Raw genomic sequence first — 23,196 nt, 5'->3', positions numbered from 1 at the left:
GGGCATGGGACACACAGTGAAGGGGACAAGGCAAGGGAGGTAGAAGAGAGAATGGTCGCCCATGGAGGCTCCCAGAGCCCATGTGGGCTGGGCCCGCAGGCTGCTCTGGGAACAGGGGCTTGCTCTTAACAGAAACATGAAGCCACCAAGGCCATAAGCAGGAGAGGAGCTACAAGAGACGGAGAGAGACGGAGAAGAGGCAGAGGGTGGCCTTTTCTGGGTGCTTTGATCATAAACAATAGCAACAAGAGTCTGGCTTACTCCAGAAAAACCTAATTTATTGGAAGCAGATGTGGGGGCATCAAAGGAAAGCCTAAACCACGGGGTTTTGAAAAGGAAAGGAACAAAGGAAATGCCACCAGGCCCAGGAGCAGGGATTCTAGCCATCACCATCGTCCCAAAGAAGCTGCCTTGACCACCTTCCGGTCCTGATGCTGCAGCTCTCTTGGCCTCTGACTCCCCAGAGGCAGACTATGACAGCTCAGTCTGGATCATATGCTCACTGCCCACTGACAGACTCTCAATAAGACAGCTTCCAAGGGGGAGGAGTGTTCCGCTAAGGAAAATCGCAGAGAAATTGGAGTGATAATTCCAAAGAAGTAGGAAGGGATTCTGCAACCCCCCCCCCAAAAAAAGAGTCTAGTATAGACTCTGCAAAAAAGGCTAGAGGATCATTAAGGACAAAGTGAATTTATGTGTGGTTTAGTCTAAGAAACAGAGTCAGGCAGCACTGTGTCAAGAGGTGGGCACAGAAGAGGTTTGGAGGATGGAGAGAAGAGAAAGAATGTACCAGATGGCACCTCATATCAGGTCACACGCCACATAACCCTCCCCAGGCCTCGTCTGACTCATCCTTAGCACTCAGAGAGATAAGGTAACCAACCATAGGATAAATAAGCCACCAAGGTATGGAAAGGTGGCAGAGGATACCGAAAAGAAATTTATTTATTCCACCAATGATTATGTATAAACATGCCCCTCTAAAGAAGGCTGCCTCTGATTCTGAAGTGGCCCCCTCCTTTGGGAGGATACAGGAAGGGATAAGTGTTACCCATCCATGAGATTCGGATGTCAGAACAAAAAGCCAGAAAAATGAGCTGACAGGCTATAGGCAGGAAGCACTGGGAGACAGGCTCGATTCCCCTCTCCTCCCCAAGACCAGTTGGAATAGCACTGTAGTGTCCTTCCTGGACAGGCAACTTCCCTTGCCACATGCTAATCCAATCGTTAATTTCTCACAGGAAGAACATTTCGTTGTGGGTTGCAGCATCTTAAGAAATCCACAGTGCCTCAAAGAAAGTAGACATTGCCAGAGAACAAAAATAAAAAGGACACAGGCGTGGACATTAGGGTGGGATGGAAAGCCTTCGCTTGCCTCCCCGCTATGTTGTTTCACTGGGATAGAGCTCAAGCTTCTTTGTGTAATGTCAAGGCATCAGCCTGACAGTTTCAGAAGGTCTTATCCTCCGCCCCCCCACCTCTTCCACACACCCCCGCCCCCCCCCCCCCCACACACACACTTTTCATGGAAGACTTCTTTCATTGCAACGAGACAAAAATCTTTGGTGCAAAAAGAATGGCACTGATTCTAAGGAAAGGAGCTCAGAGAGGAGACTGACATATAATCTGTCAAATCTTCAAAATACCACCGCCCAAACCGGGAGGTGGCTACTTGCAGAAAGGCAGTGGGGGAAACTTCCAACAGCACGTGTTGCCTCCACGTGAAGCAAGCTGATGAATTTACAATAAGAACTTGAGCAAATATAGGAACGTGTGAAGGAAAAGCAGCACATGTTCCTTAAAGAGGAAACTCTTACTACTAATGCGTTACAATAGTTTCCTTACTGGTCTCTCCAGCCTGGATCACTTTTTCCACTTTACACGAGCTTCCAGATTGATCTTTCTACCAAAGCACAACTCTAAAAAACTAGTGTGCCATCCCTCCTAAATCATTCTAAACTTAGCCCAATTTCCTTGGGTTAATTTTTCCTCGACGATTTTTGTCAGATCTGTGCCCCATCCAAATCATTACTTCATGAAAATTGATTAAATTGCCTCATTTTCTTTACTTTCCCTCATTGTAAGCAATGTTATCATTACTGCTTAAATATTTCCACTGTACATTAATATAAATGCCTGACTGATGAACTCTAAAATGTCCACCAAAAACCATCTCATGCATCCCCTAATGGCACTTCAGTGTCCCTGGTTCCCACCCACTAAGCACCCTTCATTCATACATCCTGCACTGTGGCCAAATTTTGTGAGGGGGCTATTACCCCCTCACACACACACACACACACACACACACCACTCGCTCCGATGTTTGTCCCACCCCCCAACTCAGCCTCTCAAATCATACTACTCATTCAAGACCCTCCACTGTCACCCTCTCCTGAAGTTTTCCCAGACTGATGCAGCCTGAAGGAATCTTGCCTTCCTGAGCTCTCACTGCACTCAGAGCATCTGGGACTTCTCACTTAGGACTCTCTGTGGGTCTCTTTGAAGTATAAGGCTTTGGTAGACTCCTTCCCTTTCAGAAAACCTGCTGGCTTGCGGAGACCAGAAGTCATATCTGGTTATTTTGCATAGGGTCTTGCTTAGTTAATGCTTGCTGAATGAATGCATTCTCCCTGCTGTCCAGTGCTCTTTTTGACAAAACACAAATCTACTCAGATCATTCTCTTCCTCCCCACAAAATAAAGTTTCAATAACTTAGCAGACATAAAGAGACCGGATCCTTCATGATTCTGCTTGAGTTGTGAGGAGAAGCATGTCTTCCCTCTCCCCTCACTCTGGTGGGTTGAGATGGACCCTTTCTCTCCACTTTGTCCATGTATTTTTTTTTTTTTTGTAAGGTCAAGGTGATGGGGGGATACCCTTGGCTAACAGATTAGGTTTCATTTCATCCCTTTGCAAGTCCTGCATAGACAGTACAGTAGTTATTTTTATGTGTCAACTGGACCAGGGACAAGGTGCCTAGACATTTGGCCAAACATCATTCTGAGTGTGTCTCTGAGGGTGCTTCTAGACGAGATTAACAGTTGAGTGTGCTTCTGGATGAGATTAACAGTTGAGTTGGTAGAGTGAGTAGAGCAGATTACCCCCCCCTAATGTAGGTGGGCCTCATCCAAGTAGCTAAAGATTGGAATAGAACAAAAGGATTGAGTAAGAAAGACTTCTTCCCACCTGACTGCCATAGAGCGAGACACTGGTCTTTTTCTGCCTTTTGATTTCAAATGGAAAAATCAGCTTCGTTTCAATCTTAAACCTGCCAGCTTTGGGACTGGAATTATACCATTGGCTCTGCCTCTGTAGACAGAAGATCTTGGGACTTCTCAACCTCCACAATCATGTGAGCCAATCCTATATATGTTTACACATACATCCCTTTGGTTCTGTTTCTCTAGAGAACCCTACTAATACAGACAATCATTCACCTTGCTTTATAATGTAAAGGTCCCTAAGATTTTGTTCTCAGTCTGTGGGGCCTCTGTCAAAACTTAGAAACAACAAGAAAAGTCACATTAAGATGATGCCAGCTTATTATTCTGTGATTTTTTAAAGTTTTTCCTAATCCAGGTGATGAAAATGGGGATCATCTATGAGATACGATAAACATTCAGACTTAGAGCTGACACCTGAATTGGTCATGTTCTCTCCCTTCCCGACTCCCTATAAAAGTAAAAACAAAAATGAGTAGGTTATTACCATAGGACCCTATGGAAACAGTCAATTATCCTTTGCTTTTGTTCCCTCTCCTGTTTCACGGTCCCTCCTCTTGCTTCACTCGTGCCTGCACAAGCAAGTGTACACTCCTTCCTCTCACCAGCAAACACAGAAGCAAAGCAAGGATGAAAGGGAGCTACTGCTCCCTGAATGCTACAGAGGAAACTTTGAAAGAGGAGAGCCCAGGGGCACCTGGGTGGCTCAGTGGTTTAGCCTCCGCCTTCTGCTCAGGTGATAATCCTGGGGTCCTGGGATCAAGTCCCGCATCGGGCTCCCCACAGGGAGACTGCTTCTCCCTCTGCCTGTGTCTCTGCTTCTCTCTGTGTGTCTCTCATGAATAAGTAAATAAAATCTGCCTCTTCTCTCTCCAGCCATCCAAGAACTGACTGGTTTACAAACCGGGCTCACAGACTATTTTCCAGCAACAATGGCATAGCAACAGGATTTGTACCTTGCAAACCCAGAAGTCAAAAACTGTTCATGTCCTGTTTTATCAAAATCAGTTACAGTAGCAGGCACACCAGGCTTTTTTTTCCAGCAGTAGAGCAAACTTGATATCCCAAGCCACTTTCTCCATAGAAACTAAAACATTGGATAAAATACATCAGCATCTTTTTAAAAACACGTTGCTTAGCTAGCACAAAAGAGAAAGAATATACAAAGGCCAAAATGACATGAAGGCAAGAATGCTGCTGAAGTAAAGGTGGTGAGGCCACCTCTGGCTCCGAGGTTCTGTTTTAACAGCCGCAAAGTCTTGCAGTTTATCAAGTAAAGTGTGAACTCCTACTAAGATAGTCTATCAGAAAACCCTACCCAGACCTGGTGTCCCCTCCCAAGGGCTACACTCTCAAGGCAGAAATAGAGAGGAAATAAACCCATCACAAGAAAGGGGGCAACAAGAAAATGGTCATGTTTTGATCTTGAGGTTTGCAGGGGGAGGCTTCAGGTGAAAATGACCCTGGGAACTTGCAAAACCAGCCTTGAAATGGTTCTACAGTGGTACCTTGAGATGACTGATTTGCAAACGTGAAAGTCTATCCCCTCCAGAGAAACAAAATCTCAACTCAAGACACAAAGCATTTCCCACAATTTTCCAAGGAAAACGAGCAGCTGACCATAAGAAAAGTGAAAGAAATCACACAATTCACAAGGAAACAAGATACTAGCTAAAATCAATGGGTAGAAAGTTCCACAGGCAGCAAAATCAGATCGCAGAGGGTTTGAGGATTGGGATTGGGCCACCTTGACAGCCACCTTTTCCTATAACGCTGTCCTTGCCTGTGTTCTCCTACCTCCAAACATAAACCTCCATCTGGGTCCTGTCTCTCCACCCACTCCCAGATCTCCCAAGACTCTGCTCTTGCTTCTCTTTTTCCACCTTTCTCCACAGGCACCTTCCCAAAGCACTAAGAACATATCCAAATCTTTACATTGAGGAAGGAAGGAAAGAAAAGAAAACTTGCCCCCTCCCCATCTTGCTCTACCACTTTCATAGCTGGGCTTCCTGAAGAGCAACTAGGGTGACTCCCCAGCTGCCCATTCACCCCTAAACTGCAGCCCAGCTTCCACACCCAACCCACCACTCTTCTGAAGCAGCCCTTACCCTTACTTGAGTTACCACAGCACCAAATCCAATCAACTCTTATCTCATGGCTTCACAGATTCCTGCTGAGGTTCCTGCTGAGGTTCCTGCACTGTGGCTATTTCCTCCCATTCAGAAACTTCCTCCCAGACCTTCCCTCCCCACCCCCCAACCAGCCTCTATGACATCACTTTCTTCTGATTTTCCTCCTACCTCTCCGGTCATTTCCAACCAGTCTCCTTTGAGTGCTATGTCTCCTCCGCCCACTTCTTCAAATGTAGTTATTTTAAAGTTTCCATCCCCAACACTTTTCCCCTCCTCCCTGACCATATCATCCACTCTTCGTGGCTTAGAGCAGCCATCTCATCTCTGGGGCATGCATCACCTGGCAATGTAAGAAATATTTCCAGAAGGGATTCCAACATGAATAGTTTCAAGAGAATCCATTTCCAGAACCTCCACTGCCATGTGCATTCATTCCCTAGCGTCAATCTGCCTGAGAATACGCCTGTGATCAAGCTATGTTTCTTCATGAGCTTCTTCTCACTCATCCTAAATCTAAGAAGGGTAGGTCTCTTCAGAGTTTGAGGAAAAAATCTTTGGACCAGCAACCTGAAAAACTGCTGTAGGAGAAAACAGTCTGATGGTTGCCAGAGGGTAAGGGGGCAGGGGAATGACCAAAATGGGTGAAGGGGAATGGGAGACCCAGGCTTCCAGCTATGGAGAGAATAAGTCAAGGGAAATGAAAGGTACAGCACAGGGAATAGAGCCAATGGCATTGTAGTAGCATTGTATGGGGACAGAGGGGAGCTACACTTGTGGTGAGCATAGCACAAGTGTATAGACTGGTCAAATCACTACGCTGTGCACATGAAAGCAATGTAATATTGTGTATGTGTCAACTATACTTCAATTTTTTAAAAATTGCCATAAATACCGAGACTATCTACAGTGACGATAATTCAGTGAATGACTATAATATGGATAATAAATGCTCTTGTAAGTTAAAAGACTTCCAACTCTATTTTCAATTAAAAAAAAAAAAGAAAGATCAAATGGAGTGGCCAGCTTATTGATCAGTTGATGATAGGTTTTGAGGATACATCCATATGTGAATTGGGGTTTATAATTCAGAAGAGGTTTAAAGAACTGATTGGCATTTCTATAACAAATTTTTCCATCCTCATCCATTTATTTACCCACTATTTACCTAAACAGCATTTCTCGGGGCACCTGGGTGGCTCAGTGGTTGAGTGTCTGCCTTCGGCCCAAGTCATGATCCCAGGGTCCTGGTATAGAATCCCACATCGGGCTCCCTGCTCAGTGGGAAGTCTGCCTCTCCCCTCTGACTGTGTCTCTGTCTCACTCTCTCTCTATGTCTCTCATGAATAAATAAATAAAATCTTTAGAAAAATAAAATATAAACATTTCTCAGCATTAATATCAAAACAACAAAAAATATTGAGGGAATTTATGCTGAGCCCTGTGTTGTTCTAGCAATAAGGATTATTCATCCATGAATACAAGAACTAACAGAAAAAAAATCCCAGCCCCATCAATCTCGTTAAGAGATGCAGCTCCAATACTATTTTATTTTTATGTTTAATAATTGTGAATTTAAACTCTATTGTTATTTCAATCAGGAATCAATTGTGTGCTAAGAATAATTTTAATGATAACTCAAGCTAGAATAAGTTAATTAACACTTAGAGCGTTAGGGTCTTAGGAGGCAAAATTTTAATAAATATATAATTATATTTGTTTGGACAAGTATAAATGGAGGGGGACTCAAGAAAAATCTTCCAAGCATAAAAATTACCTTAGGATTACATTTCATGGAAAAGATGGAGTGGAATTACAAGACTAAGGAGAAAAAGGAAAGATGTCAAACTTTTACTCTGTTAAAGAGGAGCCTATGTATACTTTTGTTTAAATGGACCACAAGAGATCCCTGGGTGGTGCAGTGGTTTAGTGCCTGCCTTTGGCCCAGGGCGTGATCCTGGAGACCCAGGATCGAATCCCATGTTGGGCTCCTGGTGCATGGAGCCTGCTTCTCCCTCTGCCTATGTCTCTGCCTCTCTCTCTCTGACTATCATAAATTTAGAAGAAAAAAAAAACATTAAAAAAAAATAAATGGACCACAAATATGTACAAATAGCCAATCTTTATGCTGTGCACCTGAAACTAATATAATGCTTTACATCCATTGCACCTCAGTAAAAATTTATTTTGAACTAAGTTTCTCATATTTATATATTTAAAAACAGAGATCGGCATCTGCAAGCCTTGATAAAAAATTTCATGTTGTCATTTCAAACATTAAACCTGATACATTAAAAAAAAAAAAAAGGATGATGGCAGGTAGCAGATCACACAAGCACTAAGTTTCTCCTCAATGCATTAAAATGAGGTGGCTTTCCATTTTTTTAATGTCAATATTTAAAATACAATAGAAACAACATCTTTTGCAAACTTAAAAGTTAAGGAATTTTACACACCAACTTAAAAATATTTGAGGGTAAATACTGTACAATTCCATTTATATGATGTTACAGAACAGGGAAAATTAATCTATCATGAAAAAAGAATCAGAACAGTGGTGGCCTCCAGGAGAGATGAAGGCATAGACTGTAGAAGGGCTCAAGGGAACTCTCTGGGGTGATAGTAATGTTTTATACTTTAACAGAGCTTGGGGTTAGAAAGGCAAAAGCATTTGTCAAAAGTCATCAAATGGTGTACTTAAGATGCGTACATTTCATTGAGGTAAATTTGATCTCAAGAAAAAAAAACTGTAAACAAATATATGTACTCTCGTCCAAGTTATGCATGCTAGAAAATTCAGGAGTGAAATGTTTTGGCGTCAAAAATTTATATGGAAATGTACAAAAAATAAGATAGATTGACAAATGGACAGATGTAGAGATAAGTAACGTAACTAAAGCAAAACATTTAAGGTAGAACCTGGGTGGCATATATATCTTGTTCACTGCTCAATTATTTCAGCTTTTCTGTATGTTTGAAAATATTCACAATAAAATATTGGGGAAAGTGTACAACAGGAATATATTTTATCATAATTCTTTAAAGGATGTGTGGGCAGAAGTTTGGAGACCATTAGTTTCTATTATCACCATTTGCTAATGAATCTCTAACCCATACTTACAGCCCAAACCTCTCTCCAGAATCCCAATCATCTTTCCATCTGTCTCCTGGACGGCTCCATCTGGATTTCCCATCAGATCTAAAACTGAACAAATCCAAATAAGAATTTATTGTCTTCCTGTGTCAGTTAGAAATATCATCAGCTACAAGTAACAGGATAGAACAAACAAAACAAGGGTGATTTTTCTTACATAACAAGAGATCTGGAGGTAGGTAGCTGCTAGTGTCAGTTCAATAGCTCCAACAATCTCCTGGCTGGCAGGTCTGCCATTCCCTTGGCCTTCCTTCCCAGTCACAAAGTTTTCTACAGCTCCAGGCATCAGGTCTGAGTTTAAGATAGGAAAGAAAGGGAAGGAAGGAATGCCAGTGACAACAGAACTTTTATCAACACAGCTTCATATTTTTCCAGAAGCCACCTAGCAGACTTCCACATAAATCCCATCCACCAGAGCTGTTGTCCTAGCTGCACAGGAAACCAGGAAATACCATACTTGACTTCCCTATCCTCTAACTTGGCTGTAGGATTGGGTGATGGGTTAGCCCACCTGCAGTATCTGCAACATTCTCCCCCAAACCCAGTCTACCTCCTATACTGCCTCTCTGTGTGAACAGTTCAGGACCTGACTAGTTCCTCAAGGAGCCCAGGAATTATCCTTCCCTCTCTTTCTCCTCTACTCCTCATATCCACTGCCTTGATCTTTTCTCAGTCTTTGAATCTCTCTCAAATCTGAGCCTCCTTCCTATACCCACTACCACTGTCTTGGTTCAGGATCTCATTTCTTCCCTGAATGACTCTTAGCCTCTTAGTCTCAAGTCTTCACTGCAAACCATCCTCTGTGTGGCCCCAGCTTGACCATTCTAAAAATAGACATCTACCCATCTTATCCCCTGCCTAGATCTTATGTGTGGCTTTGCATAATACCGAGTTTAAAGCCTTACTTCCTCAGTATGTCATGTAATGTAGTTCCCCACTTTTGTATAATATCCTCTTCAAAATGTGTCATCAGTTAGGAGCGCCTGGGTGGCTCAGCCAGTTAAGCATCTGCCTTGGGCTCAGGTCATGATCCCTGGGTCCTGGGATCGAGCCCTGTATCATACTCCCTGTTCAGTGGAGAGTCTGTTTCTCTCCTCCCTCTGCCCCTCCCCTCTCCCCTGCTGTGCTCTCTCTCTATTTCTCAAGTAATAAACAAACAAACAAACCATTAAGAAAAAGAAAGAAAATGTGTCATCAGTTAGAGTACTTCAACCCTGTCAAGGATCAACTCCCCTAGAACACAGCTTTATGGAGAGAGGATCTGGGCAAGTCAATACTCAAAATCTAAACCTGTTGTGCTAGGCAGGCAACCATGTCTCTAGTATATTTGTGCTAAAATTGTGGTAAGCAACAACAATAGATTTATATGTTATATTAGGGGTTCTGTTCCCAGGGACTATAGACTATATTATCTCTAAATGCATTTTTTTTCTGGGAAACATAAAATTCAACAATATATTTAAAGTATAATATCATTGTTGTTCATTCGATTCAGAGATTTATTGAATACCCACAATGTACTAGATACTACTCTTTAGTTCTTTTCCTTTATAATAGAGCAGAGATGACAGATCTAGAACAGTGTTCGATTGAAGCTATCTGCCTCTTTCTGCATACCTAATGATTTCCATCTTTTTCTCTATTGCGCTATTTAAAATTTATCACCAGAATCAGCACTTTCATTTTTCTGTCTTCTACTCATTTTCATAAATAAAATTCATTAGATATTCAAACAAATGTCCAAAGACACAGATGGAGGCAAAGATGGCAATATGGTAGAAACTGGTTGATTGATAGAGTGCAATGTGATAATAGCTAAGCTTTATGGAGTACTTACTCTGTGCCAGGCACAGTTCTAGGCACTCTACAAATCGTAATTCCTTAATCTTTACAATGTGATGCAGTAGGTTCTATGAGTTTCATGTTGCAGATAAGGAAACTGAGGCCCATGGGTAGTTTTGCATCTTTGTCCAAACAACAGCCCCCAGTCTCATCTGTCTGCTGCACTTGAGCTAAGTACATTTCTCTTAGTTCTGGGGGACGGGGGCGGCGGGGGGGGGGGGGTGTCTTCGGTGTCTCCGGCCCTGTGCACATTGTGTCCCATCTGCCTGGACTGCTCATTCTGTGCTCAGGCTCATTCTTGGAGACCAGATGAGGCCCACTGTGCTCAGTAAAGTCTGCCCTGTCCAGTAAGGTGGGGCCAGGCTGTGCTGACCAGCACCTTACCCAACCTCCTCATCCTGTCATATTTATGCGCTTACAGCTCTCTCTCTCCACCACCGGAGATGATGCTACCAGGCCTGACTGTCCCCTCATTGTTGAGTCCCTGGGGCTTGCTACTATGGTTGGCCTATAATTGGCACTTACAATTTTGCTGAATTAATGCACAGAATCCCTGGATTTTACACCTTCTTGTCGCCCCCACGCCGTCTGGCACCACATATTGCAGACACTTAGTCAATGGGAGCGGGAGCCTGGTTTTCCAGCCAGCAGCCTAACTTAATAAAACAGAGCAAAACAAAACCCGCCCCCTTTCTCTCATCTCCACACCACAATTAATCCCAGGGGGTTTGAATTATTTTCCAAGCCCTTCCATCAGCCGAATCCAGGGGGCCCCGAGGGGTCGGACGGACTCCCCATCCCCCGCCCCCGCCGGCTAGCGGAGCAGGGTGGGGAGCAGCCGCCAGCGCACGGGGCAGCCGCATCCCGCGCCCTCCGCCAGTTCTGCCCTATTAAGGTAAGAGTTCGAGGGCGCGGGGGGGACGGAAGGAGGGTCCCCAGAAGGGCGCTCCGCGACGGTGCTGCCGGCGTCAGGGCGGCCCCGGCCCCGCTCCGCTCTGCTACCCGGGCCACTTCCTAGGTTTCCATAGCCACCGGGGCCGCGTCCCCATTCCCTCCCGCCACCGCAGGCCTCAAATGAGTCTCTGTGCAGGGCGCTGATTAAATGGGTCTCGGCTCCCCAGTGGACCGCCCTTCCCAGCAGCTGCCCGCGGAAGCCCCGAGGGCGCTGCGCCCGCCGGGCCCCGCATCAGGGGCACCGACCCGCGCGCGTGCGGGGACAGAGCCCGGACGCGTCCTTCGGCCTCGGGACCTCCGCCCGCTCTGCGCCCCCACCCCCGCCAGCCTCTCGGGGTCCCCGGGGCCCGCCCCGCCCCGCCCCGCCGGCCCCGCCCCGCCCCGGAGGCCCCGCCCCGCCCCGGGCCCTCGCGCTCCGCCCCCTCCCCGCCGGCTCCCGCCGCTCCGGGCGCTCCGAGCGCGGGCCTGGGGACTCGGGATCCCGCCGCCGGGGCCGCAGCATGGGGCGCTTCCGCGGGGGCCTGCGGTGCATCAAGTACCTGCTGCTCGGCTTCAACCTGCTCTTCTGGGTGAGACCCGGAGCGGGCAGGCCGGGCAGGGGAGGGGCCGGGCGGGGGCCGGGGCCGGGGCCGGGGCCGGGGCGGGGGTCCCCGGGGAGCTGGCCGCCGCGGCGTCGGAGCCGGGCCCCAGAAGGCTGGGCGTTCAGAAGGGCGGAGGTGAGGAAGAGGCAGACAAAGAGGGAGGAGAGGGATGGAGGGAGGGAGAGGTGGAGCAACAGAGCCGGTGGGAAGGGGGGACACCTTGAGGCTCTTCCCTTTGAGGAGCCTCTGCCTCAGCTGGTGACTCCAGGTGCGGGGACACCAGCCCCTCTGGCCCCCGCTCCCTCCGGGGCACTCACCCCCGTCGCCTGCCTTCCGCTGCAGCCGGGGCCTGGCCTGGGCTCTGGGAGAGAAACCCCTGTGCCCCTGCGGGGCTGCCAGCGGCGGTGCCCCAAACGGCGTGTGTGGGGACACCACCTGGCGGTGAGGGTTTTCTTTAAGGAAATTGGGGGTAGGAGTGAAAATGGTAGGGGGGGGGGGCAGGTGTCGTCCTTATTCTGAGGGTCAGAGGAAGGTACCGCGGGCTGGGAGGAGGCGGTGGTGCTCTTCTTTCTGTCAAGGGGATGGTGAGAAGATAGGGGCTTCCAAAGGGCAGCAGCATCTCCCCACAGCCCCTAGCTCGCAGCCTCTGCTAAACACCACAGATGATCTCATTCAACTTTGCATTGAACAAACATTCCCCGTATTAGCGGTTCACAGAGAGATAGGGCCATGCCCCTTGTCTCCTATGTTATTGGGACAAGGTTAGGGCCAGACCATCCCTAGATCCCTGGATACCCTGTCTCAGGCCCTGGAGGACTGTAAGACAAGGTCTAAAAATTGTCTTGTCTGCACATTCCTCCTGGGTTTTCTCAGGAAACTGTCAGTCAGAACCTGGGGGAAAATATAAATCTTATTTTGGGGAAACAGGTTCCTAAGGCTAGTGGGGAGCAGCAATGGCCTGGATGCTTTGAAACAGCTAGGAGAGAGGAGGATGGTGACTGTCTGTCTGCTCCAGGGAGTTTGTCTTCCCATGACTGCAACTAATTAATTATTGAATGATGGGCTCTGCCTGTGTCTGCCAACCCATTAGCCCAGATGCCTGGGTGACTCCAGGAACTCTAACGTCTCAGAAGACAACTTGCCATGCTCAGCATCCTTCAGCAGGGGAAGGTATGAAGGAGGCACCCCAAAGACAGCCCCTGAATTTTAAAAACACACATGATTTTTGTACATAGGGCATTTACATTCAGCATACTACAGGGAGGGACATTTCTAAAGGTCCTTTATGTTGTGCTGCTTTTTCATAGTCTGGCTTAATTTTAAAAGCTGTTAATTCTAGATGTCATGCTTCGGTGACACCCTTCGCTCTCACTGCTTACAAATTCAAAACAAGTTTTCAATCAGTCTAAGAAGGAATTCTCAGGCTGGGCTCAGTGCTTATTTAGTGACTGATGCTGTGCCAGCCTTTCCAGGGATCATAGGGAGCATTTATTGAATGTTTTCAATGTGTCAGGGACAGTGCTAAGCACATTGCATTCATTATGACACTTAATCCTCACAACAGTGCCCATGTGTATAATATTTTATCCCCATTTTTATAGATGAGGAAACAGGCTCACGTAGGCTGACTTGCCCAAGGTCACATAGCTAGTATGTGGCAGAGGTGGGACTCAGACTCAGCCTCTGTGGTCCCAAGCACTGTGGTACATTACACTCCTAAGTGGTGGTTCTCAGAGGGTGGCTCCTGGACAAGAGCATCAGCATCTCCTGGGAGCTTGTCAGAAATGCACATTCTCAGCTCCATGCTAAGCCTGCTGAAGCAGGAACTCTGTGTTAGCAAGCCCTGTAGGTAATTCTGATGCTTGCTCAAGTTTGAGAACCACTGTTAAGCAGTTATTAAATAAGTATTAGATAATTTATAATATATAAATATATGTAACTTGTAACTGTAAAATGCTGTTCTGTTAGCTGCTAATGTTGTTAAGAAAACAAGTCCAATGCATATAGAACAAGTTAATAAGTACATAATCAACTGACAAATGTCACACTTTGGCCATAAGCACAGTAAAGAAGGGAAACAGAGGGAACAAAGCGATGTTTGACTGTCTGCCATGTGTTAGCTACTGGGGTTAGACATGACCTTTTATATATATGATCTAATTAAGGAGTGCAGAGAAAGTTGGAGGGCCTGGGTGGCTCAGTTGGTTAAGCGTTCAACTCTTGATTTTGGCTCAGGTCATGACCTTAGAGTTCTAAGATTGAGCCCCACTTGGGCTCAGCATTCAGTGAGGAGTCTGCTTGAGATTCCCTCTCCCTGCCCCTCTCCCTTGTGCACACGCTTTCTCTCTCTCTTTCTCTCTCTGGAATAAATAAATCTAAAAAAAGGAGTTCAGAGAAAGGATCATAGCAAGAGTGAGGAGCCAGGAAAGTTGGTCCTGAAGAATAGGGTGTTTAAGCTGGACTTCCCAAGACTGGTAGAATGAAGGTGGGCAAGGCAAGGGGGCTGACACACCACCCACCGGCAGAGGAGCAGCACAAGGCTGGGTGGGATTACCGTATGACACAGGGGTTGGGCTTGAGTGCAGAGATCCCAACCAGGGTGTGCTCGAGTAAGTTACTCTTACTTCTAGGTGTCTGTTTGCTCATCTGTACGAGTGGGGTAACAGGGTTGTGAGGAGGATTAAAATGAAATGTATAAAGTGCCTGACCTCATCTTCCTGTGAATCTAGTACATAGTAAGGGCTCAAAAAACGTTATTGGTGCCTGCACATAGGAGCATTCAGTAAAAGTTAGCTGTCTTTCCCAGGTCCCTTTTTTTTAAAAAAAATTTTTTTAATTAATTTATTTATTTATGATAGTCATCAGAGAGTGAGAGAGAGAGAGAGAGAGGCAGAGACACAGGCAGAGGGAGAAGCAGGCTCCATGCACCGGGAGCCCGATGTGGGATTCGATCCCAGGGTCTCCAGGATCGCGCCCTGGGCCAAAGGCAGGCGCTAAACCGCTGCGCCACCCAGGGATCCCCCCCCCAGGTCCCTTCATTTGGGGGAATAGCATATATATTTGCCAAGTGACCTGCAGCTTATCTTTGTTTTAGGATGACACATTACCCTCTCAGTTTGCACTGTGAATTTTCCCCACTAGAACTTGGAATGCTCTGAGAGCAGGCTTGTTTTTTTGTTTTTTTGTTTTTTTTTTTCTGTATGTTCACAGTTATATCTCCAGTGCCTAGAACAGAGCCGGGCACACAGGAGGCATTCAGTAAATATCTGTGGAGTGAATGAATCTGCACGTTAGAGCACTTGGTACAAATGACCTTCCCAATTTGCCCCAATGATCAATGTTGATCAATGATCTAGAGGACTGATCCTATCTCTTCTTGCACATTACCTGTTGATTTGTTCTTTGTTTGCCCAGACTGAGCCCAGGAGGAAAGTATGGGGCCTTCCCCTCTCTCACCTCCATGGGAGAGTAGATGGGCAGCACCACAGGAAAGGGCTAATGGAAACTGACACATAATGATTTAGGGGAAAGTGATTATTTGGGATAAGTTATTTAGATATCCACCTTCTCTGTAACTGAGGGAACCTGATTCCAGAAAGGCCTCACCCTAGTTTCTGAAGTTGTTTTTCCTGGCTGGAGGGGTTCATGAAAAGTTTGGGGAAGGGGCAAAGGATGGGGGCTGCAGATGAGGCTGCAGCTGTGACTTCAAGTGTCATATTCACTCACACCTTCACATGCTCGGGTGCCTGCCCTTCTGAGATAAGGTCCCCCTCAGTGACCGGTGACCACACTCTCTTCCCTATCAGAAACTCACCAGAAGGCAGGCGAGGAGGTGGGGGCGGGTGTGTTCTGTGATCTGCAATTTGTGCCCTTTGGTGACCACACTGTCTTTCCTATCAGGAACTTACCAGAAGGCAGGCAAGGAGGTAGGGGGCAAGTGTGTTCTGTGATCTCCAATTTGACAAATCCATTTGCAGCCTCCTCTGGCAGCTTGGTTTCAGTAAGTTTCCCTAGGCTACTCTGATTTTATAAACATTCAGCTAGATCCTGCCAGAGCCAGCACACTGCCTGGCTGACTGTATTCACCACTACATTTTTAAAAACAAAAGCAGAGCCTAGCCCTGAACCCCACTAAATTCACTTCTGTTATCATGGTTGATGTCTGCCATGGAACCCCTCCCAACATCTGTCATGTCTAAATTCGGACACTGCAGTCAGATAGCACAGCATATGCCCATGCCTCTCACTGAAATCACCTTTATTTTTTTTTCTTCTGTTGCATAGCAATATAAATAAAACACCACAGTACACCAAGCCACATATGTTGGTTTAAAGAAAAACCTAGGCACTGTTTATTCCTTGCCTTATTGTTGTACGCTCAGCGTTTTCCTATCATTGTGCTGTACTGAGCAACTCAGTGATAGCGACCGACAGGAAGCAGGGCCGTTCATTGTTGAAAGTCACATGCCATATATGGCTTGTCTGAAGTTTCTCTACTTTCCTTCTCACCAGTATTCATGCAGCTTTGGAGGTTCAGTCAGTGATGCCTAGCAGGTACTGTTGGGAAAGACTGTGTCCCTTGAGCTTGGGAGTGAAAGATGTTTGGCACTGCTGCGGCTTAACCAGGTGGCCTCCTCCTCTTTGTCAAACTTCTTTCAAACAGTAATTTTAGAGCTACCACCTGTCTGGAACACTGTTTTGTGTTTTTTTTTTTTTTTTTTTTTTTTAACTTTCTTTGGGATCCACCCAAAAGCTAGACCACCCCAGAAGGCAGACAAGAATTTTCTTGGTCTTCTTGGAGGATAGTCTTTGTTTCTGATTTCTGTCAAGGTGAGAAGACAGCGGTAGAGGCCGGCCTCCCCTAAATGGATGAGAGGGGCCTGGCATTGCCGGAAGGGGCCACAAGTCTGTGATAGGGGCCATTGTGCAAGGTTAGAGATAGAATGCCAGCAGTCCAGCAGACAGGTCTAGACAGGATGACCATCCAAATCCAGGAACTTGAAGCCGGGAAGGTGGATACTGACATTGCACTGCCTGGATTGATTCTTGTCTGTGTTATTTACTAACTAGGGGACCTCGGACAAGTTGTTTAACCTATTCGAGCCTCAGATTTCTCATCTGTAAAATGGACATAATTAAGTACCAACGTCATCTGTGATTTTTGTGTGGATAAAATGAGTTAATACATGGAAAGTAGTAAGTAGCATGGTCCATATGCATAGTTAATACTCAATAATGTAAGATAATAGTAGTAGTCATATTTAAGAATTGGAAGCATGAGTAGACACCAGAATCCAAGAAGTTTATAAAAGTAAAGAAAGGTGGTAAATAGGTGTCCAACCAAACAAGAAAAAGAGCAAGAGTTTCATAGCTTCTCAAGGGCATGGAGTCCAGAGAGATTTCTTCCTCTGCAGTCATTTGGGAAACATATGCTGATGACCTACCATGTGCCTGGCATCCTACCAAGTGCTTAGGCATTCAAAAATACTGAAGACACAGGTCCTTGACCTTGAGGCATTCACACCTCTATTTAGTGCTCCATTTTGCCTTTTATTGTAGTTTATTTCCTCTCTAGTGTCTTTGCTCCTTGAGGCAGTGACTGTTTCTTGCTGGGATCCTCCTCCTTTCATCCCTTGGCTCCTAGAAGAGGTTCAGCAGTCAGTGGCAAAGCTCCAGCTCACAGGATTATGTGCACCGACTCCCGACACCAGCACAGGAGCTGCCTGTTTGTACCCTGCCCTGCCTCTCTGCTACCAAAGTCTTGGGAAGAGATGGGAAAACCTTGGTGACTGGTGCCCCTCTAATTTCAGGGTGTATGCAAATCATCTGAGGATCTTGTCCAAGTATATATTCTGTTCAGTAGGTCTTTTTATTTTTTTTGAGATTTATTTATTTCAGAGAGAGGGAGAGAGCAAAAATGTGCATGAGGATGCAAGGGGGAGGGGCAGGAGGAGAGGGAGAGAGAGAATCCAAGCAGACTCCTTGCTGGGCACAGACTCGAAGCTCAATCTCAGGACCCTGAGATCATGACCTGAGCTGAAATCAAGAGCCCGACACTTAACCGACTGAACCACCCAGGTGCTCCAGTAGGTCTGCATTTCTAATAAGCCTCCAGGTGATGCTGATGGTGCTGGTCTAGGGAATACACTTTGAGAATCATTGGTTAAGACCTACTGCTGGCTCTCACTTCTGAATGGGGCAGAGAATGCCCTTCATCTTGGCACTTCTCTTAATTCCAGTTACTACTTTACCATTATTATTTTAAGCCTTTTTTTATATTAAGGCTTGATGGTTTCTAGAATTACTAGGCAGCCGCGTGTTCATTGTCCACTGTATTTCACTGTGTAATTCTAGAACATCCATGCAGTATCTTTGGATCTCCAGCTATGTATGGCAAAAGAGAACATAACCTACATCCCCTACCTTAATATTCACAATTAATATCATACCAGGGGGGCAGCCCAGGTGGCTCAGCAGTTTAAGGCCACCTTCAGCCCAGGGTATGATCCTGGAGACCTGGGATTGAGTCCCACGTTGGTTTCCTTGCATGGAGCCTGCTTCTCCCTCTGCTTGTGTCTCTGCCTCTCTGTGTGTGTGTGTGTCTATCATGAATAAATAAAATCTTTTAAAAAAAAATATCATACCAGGGCTGTTTGCCTGAAGTAAGTGATGCTATACTGACCATTGAGACAGTTTCATGGTTGCTAAGGAATCAGGAGAAGAAATTGAGCAAGAAGCAAGTAAAATGAGAATATCAGATTGGTTGGGAGCACATCTTACAATAAGTAAGGGTTACTTTGGCCCACCTCTTCATCTTTTTTGGATTTAATTGGGAACAAAAATAATAATGCCAATTAACATTCTATGATGTTTTAGTTTACAAAATGCTTTCACACTTATTATCCTATTTGATCATGAATTGTAGCAATCCCATGAAATACTATAATTATCTCCATTTTGCAGACATAGAAGCTAAAAGTCAGCTCAGTATATGAGATAAGCAGGAGAGCTAGGTTGAAAATACTACTGCTCAGTTTAAGGCAGAGGAAAAGCAAGAAGGGAATTGAGAAAGGGTATATATCAAAGAAAGAGTTTTTAAATTTAATTTCAGTAGTAAAAACTTGAAGAATAGTAAACATTATATAAATGCAAGGTGTGTGCCATTGCTTTCCTGAGCACATTTCCTTTAATGCTCACACTGACCCCCTGAAATTGCAGCTATTGTCACCCCTACTTTATACAGGAAGGAACAGAGGTACAGAGAGTTTAAGAGACTTTCCAGGGACTCAGAGCTAGCCAGCGGCAGAGCTGGGATTCCTTGTGTGGCCCGAGTCTATGTTGTCCACCCCTCCAATCTGCAGACGCACAGGAGAGAAGGCTGGAGTTATGACGAGCATGTTACTTTCAATACGGTGTCTATGTTACTAATCATGTGTGGCTATTCAAATTTAAATTAATTAGTACTGAAAGAGATTTCATATTTATTTAGCTCCTAAGCCACAGTAGCCACATGTCGAGTGCTTAATAACTGTGGCTAGTGGCTGCAATATTGGACAGAGCAGATTGAGGACGTTTACATGTACATCACTGGAGAAAGAGCTGTTGGGTACCTCTAGCCTAAATAGAGTTATTCTTTCTAAACAATTTTTCTCTTTATCTTTTATTGGGTCTTATAAACTAACTAAAGAGAGAGGGGGAGCATAGCTTCTAGAAAGGGGCACTTAACATATTGAGTATAGATGACTTAGAGAACTCAAGGGATTCTAGCCATCCTGGAAAGGGCATAGAGCTAAAATAAAAATGAGTAGAGAAAGGCAGCAGAGGACTTGGTTATGGGCACTATGCGAGTGGTTTTTCCGACCTTGGGTAGGATTCAGTTTTCGATTTGAATGTAACGTTAACAAGTCTACCACCATAGTAACACTAAGTACCAGGCACTCCCCATTCTAAGTGTGAAACTCAAACTCATTTAACCTCTTAGGGAGGCACTATTATTACCTCCACTTTGCAGAGGAGGAAACAGAGAGCAATCAGGTGTCTTGCCCAAGATCACAGACTAGTAAGTGACAGAGCCTGATTAAAATCTAGGGATGCCTAGAACCCCTGCTTTTATCTGCTGCAGCCTCTCGATACCATGATACCACAGCACTATACGGTGGGTGTTTTTGTTATTATCCAGCCTCAGGGCATCACTGTGCAGTCTGAATACTCAGAAGAGGTAAAATTTTCTAGAAGAGCAATTGGCAATGTTCCAAAGTGCATGCCAAGTGGTCCTCCCCATCAAAATGGCGATTGGGAAAAGAGTCAGCTTATAAACCAGGGCCGGGGAATTGGGTAGGGATGGCAGGGCCCCCAGCACGGCAGGGCCTGGTGCCTGGCAAGCTGCTGACATGGCCGGGGAGCCCACCTGCTTGCCCCAGGCGAGTGAGATGAATAGCACACTCTCAAATCAGCCCTTCCCGGCAAATGACCCAGTGCTGCCTGCCTTCGGGACACAGATGGCTTCTGGCAAAATTGCTGTTAAGTGAAAGCTCTCTAGAACACCAATCTAGACTTTCACAATTTCTCTGGGATTCCATCCAAGCTAACTTTTTAATAAACCAAAGCTTTTAGGCTTACTCCAGTCTAACCTGAGTTCTACTAAAATGTTTTTTTCTGCCATCGTCTCTCTGTCACAACTAAAACTGGGTGTAGACCATTATCATTGAATATGTAAGAATCCTATTTATCTCAAGAGTAGTTCTCTCAAACTACCTTGGAAAATATTAGGCTGTAAAACAAATATCGTTAAATGCCCAGTCCTTGCTCATGGAAAGCTTGATACAGGTGAGATGTCAGGGTAGGCATTGTAGCTCTCAAGGGCAAATGTTTGCTCAGAGGGCAAGCCTGAGATAAGAGCCAGCCAGTGTTGCCAGGAGGAAGTTAGAGAATGTTGGAAAGGTCATCATTGTCCTCCTGGAAATCTTCCGCGAGGTGAGGTAGGGCAGACATCGGATTTCATCCGATTCGGACACTTGAATTGAATCTTAGCTCTGTACATATTTGATCTTCACTTGATCAAGCCATCTGCTCACTGGAATCATTAGCCAGCAGCCTGTGATATTTGTGTTGCTGTCAAAGACAACTATACCGCCATCACCTCTCTCCTAATTCTTGCTGACTTTTCCTCCCTCTTCCTTCGCTCTGTATTTCTTTAGAGAAAAGGCATTGTGTAGACCCACCAAATAAATCCAACATGCTTTCCACCACCTGTCTTGTATCTGCTTTGTCATGACAGCAAGCTTTCCTCCACCCCAGGTTAGTTTCCTTCCCCTGAGCCCGGAATGGTCTGAGCACTTCCACACCGCCTCCCAGCAGTGCCAGTCAATCCACACAGGTTAACTTCCTAATGACCTAAACAAACAGAAGAAGGTATGTTCGGCTCTTGTACATAGCCCAGCATTCTCTTCAGAGATGAGTAGCATGCTGCTGATACTGTCGTGGTTTTGATTGCAGAATGCTACCATCAGTGTGGAGGATTCAGCATTGACTGGCTTTAAAATATATCCTTACCTGAAGGAAGTCTTTCAGGAATTTCTTAGCATGAGCTTGTTCTCATGGAATCATTATGAGAATAATAATAGGAAAAGCCAGAAACCCTGGTCTCTAACCAACACATTGTCAAGCCAACAGCCGCTTCATCATACGCTGCCACAGCACTGCCTCCCGCTTCCACCTCACCTGCTCCTGACGTCAAGGCAAAGGCAGCAAGCTTCCACGGATATGGTTTTACATGGATGTCCTGTGGCATTTGGCTCTTGTATTTCTTCTGACAGAATCCTTGATTTTGAGAAAATGCCGCCTGACTCCTTGCCTTGCCCTCACTGACTAAGAGGATGAAAATCTTGGGAACTGGCTTTCCTCTTTGAGAAAATTAGTGTCATCTTCCAGAGCAAATGTGCTTCTCACTCTCGCCTGCTAAAAGGATGGAACTCCATTACCCTTATGGTATCATAATGTGGCTCGCAATCAGATCAAGATTGTGAGTGCTCATTACATGATTGCATCTGGGATGAGAATTGCCACCAAGAGCAAGTATTAGCTTAAAAGCTTTTAATGACAACTCTAGGGTTAAAGTGTCATTTCCAGCTTTGAAGGACTTCATTGCAAAGAAGAGAATTGCAAAGGAGTTAGGTTGTACATGCACCTGGTATTCACCCTGGGGAGCAAGAATACAAAATTGACCTTGTTCATTCTTGCATTCGAGTGCATTGTGTGTGTTGCTATAATTGCATTAAGTGTTCATATACCCCTGCCTATAAAGGGCATGTACAGATGTACCCTCTGTGTCTGTGCATAACGCACAGCACAGATCTAAAGGCTAAAGAAAACACAGGCTAAAGAAAACACAGAACTGATACTTCATGCACTAGTTTTGTTTTGTTTTTCTGTGGGAAAGTATTTTGCTGAGTATATTCAACAGTGTGTTCACACACTGCCTTCCAAGGTGTCTGGTATAGTGTTTCTCAGGTACGGATGTTTTTTAAAACAGTGCTTTGCAAAGGATTCCCTTGGGGGGCAATCACTCCTGTCAGTCTGTCTTAGTCAAGTCAAGCTTCCATTAAAAAAAAAAAAAAAAAAAACACACACAGAGTGACTTACACAACAGGGATTGACTTCTCACAATTCTGGAGGCTGGAAAGTCAGGATCAAGGTATCGCCGATCAAGGTATTGGTGAAAGCTTTCCTCCTGATTTTCAGATGGCTGCCTTCTCACTGTGTTCTCACATGGCAGAGAGAGAGAGAGAAAGAGAGAGAGAGAGAGAGCACACGCGCTGTCTGCAGTCTCTTAAAGAGAATCCCAACATGGGGGCCTCACCCTCATGACCTCCTCTAAACCTAATCACCTCTCAAAGGTCCCACTTCCAAATGCCATCACACTGGGGGCAGGGCTTCAGGAAGACACAATTCAGTCCATAGCACAGCCTGAGAGGTACCTTTGTGAAGGCCCTCTACTCGTTCATTTAACAGATGTCTGTTGAGAGTCTGCTCTGCACCACAGAGGGGTAAGTGCAGTATACACCCTATCCCTACCCCCATGCAGGACTTAATTTGTTCTTAAATTCCAGAAATATTTAAATAGAAATGGTTATATGAGACATGAAGGCAGGTACATACCCAGGTCAGGGGTGGCTTTCCAGAGGAAGTGACTTCGCAGCTGACGGGGGGGGGGGGGGGGGGGAGGGGAGCAAGTTGTGAGCTAGGTGGAAAGGAAGGGGAGGATAGCTTTCTAAGCTAAAGAAATAGCAGAAGCAGTGATTTCCAGGTGGGAG

General features: G+C 45.6%; 1 protein-coding gene and 1 long non-coding RNA gene across 4 annotated transcripts in view; both read left to right on the top strand.

Annotated features, from left to right (window-relative positions):
* The first annotated feature begins 5,719 nt into the window (after positions 1-5,719).
* The window catches only part of TSPAN2 (tetraspanin 2), a 55,154-nt gene continuing 37,677 nt past the window's right edge, over positions 5,720-23,196 (top strand). For 2 of the 3 annotated variants that reach the window (XM_038561857.1, XM_038561856.1), the window contains exon 1: positions 11,728-11,872. In XM_038561857.1, coding sequence (XP_038417785.1) covers positions 11,804-11,872 — 69 coding nt within the window. In that variant the 5' untranslated portion in view covers positions 11,728-11,803. Of the gene's footprint in view, positions 5,879-11,727; positions 11,873-23,196 lie in introns of those variants that run through there. The other variant, XM_038561855.1, reaches the window with a different exon arrangement.
* LOC119869755 lies at positions 18,007-22,506 on the top strand. Its single transcript, XR_005372614.1, has 2 exons — positions 18,007-21,295; positions 21,380-22,506. It is a non-coding gene; the product is annotated as an uncharacterized LOC119869755 (long non-coding RNA).

This window comes from Canis lupus, chromosome 17, assembly GCF_011100685.1.
Source record: "Canis lupus familiaris isolate Mischka breed German Shepherd chromosome 17, alternate assembly UU_Cfam_GSD_1.0, whole genome shotgun sequence".
Lineage (NCBI taxonomy): Eukaryota > Metazoa > Chordata > Mammalia > Carnivora > Canidae > Canis > Canis lupus.
Note: the sequence above shows the minus strand (reverse complement) of the source record. Positions and strands in the feature narration are given on the sequence as shown.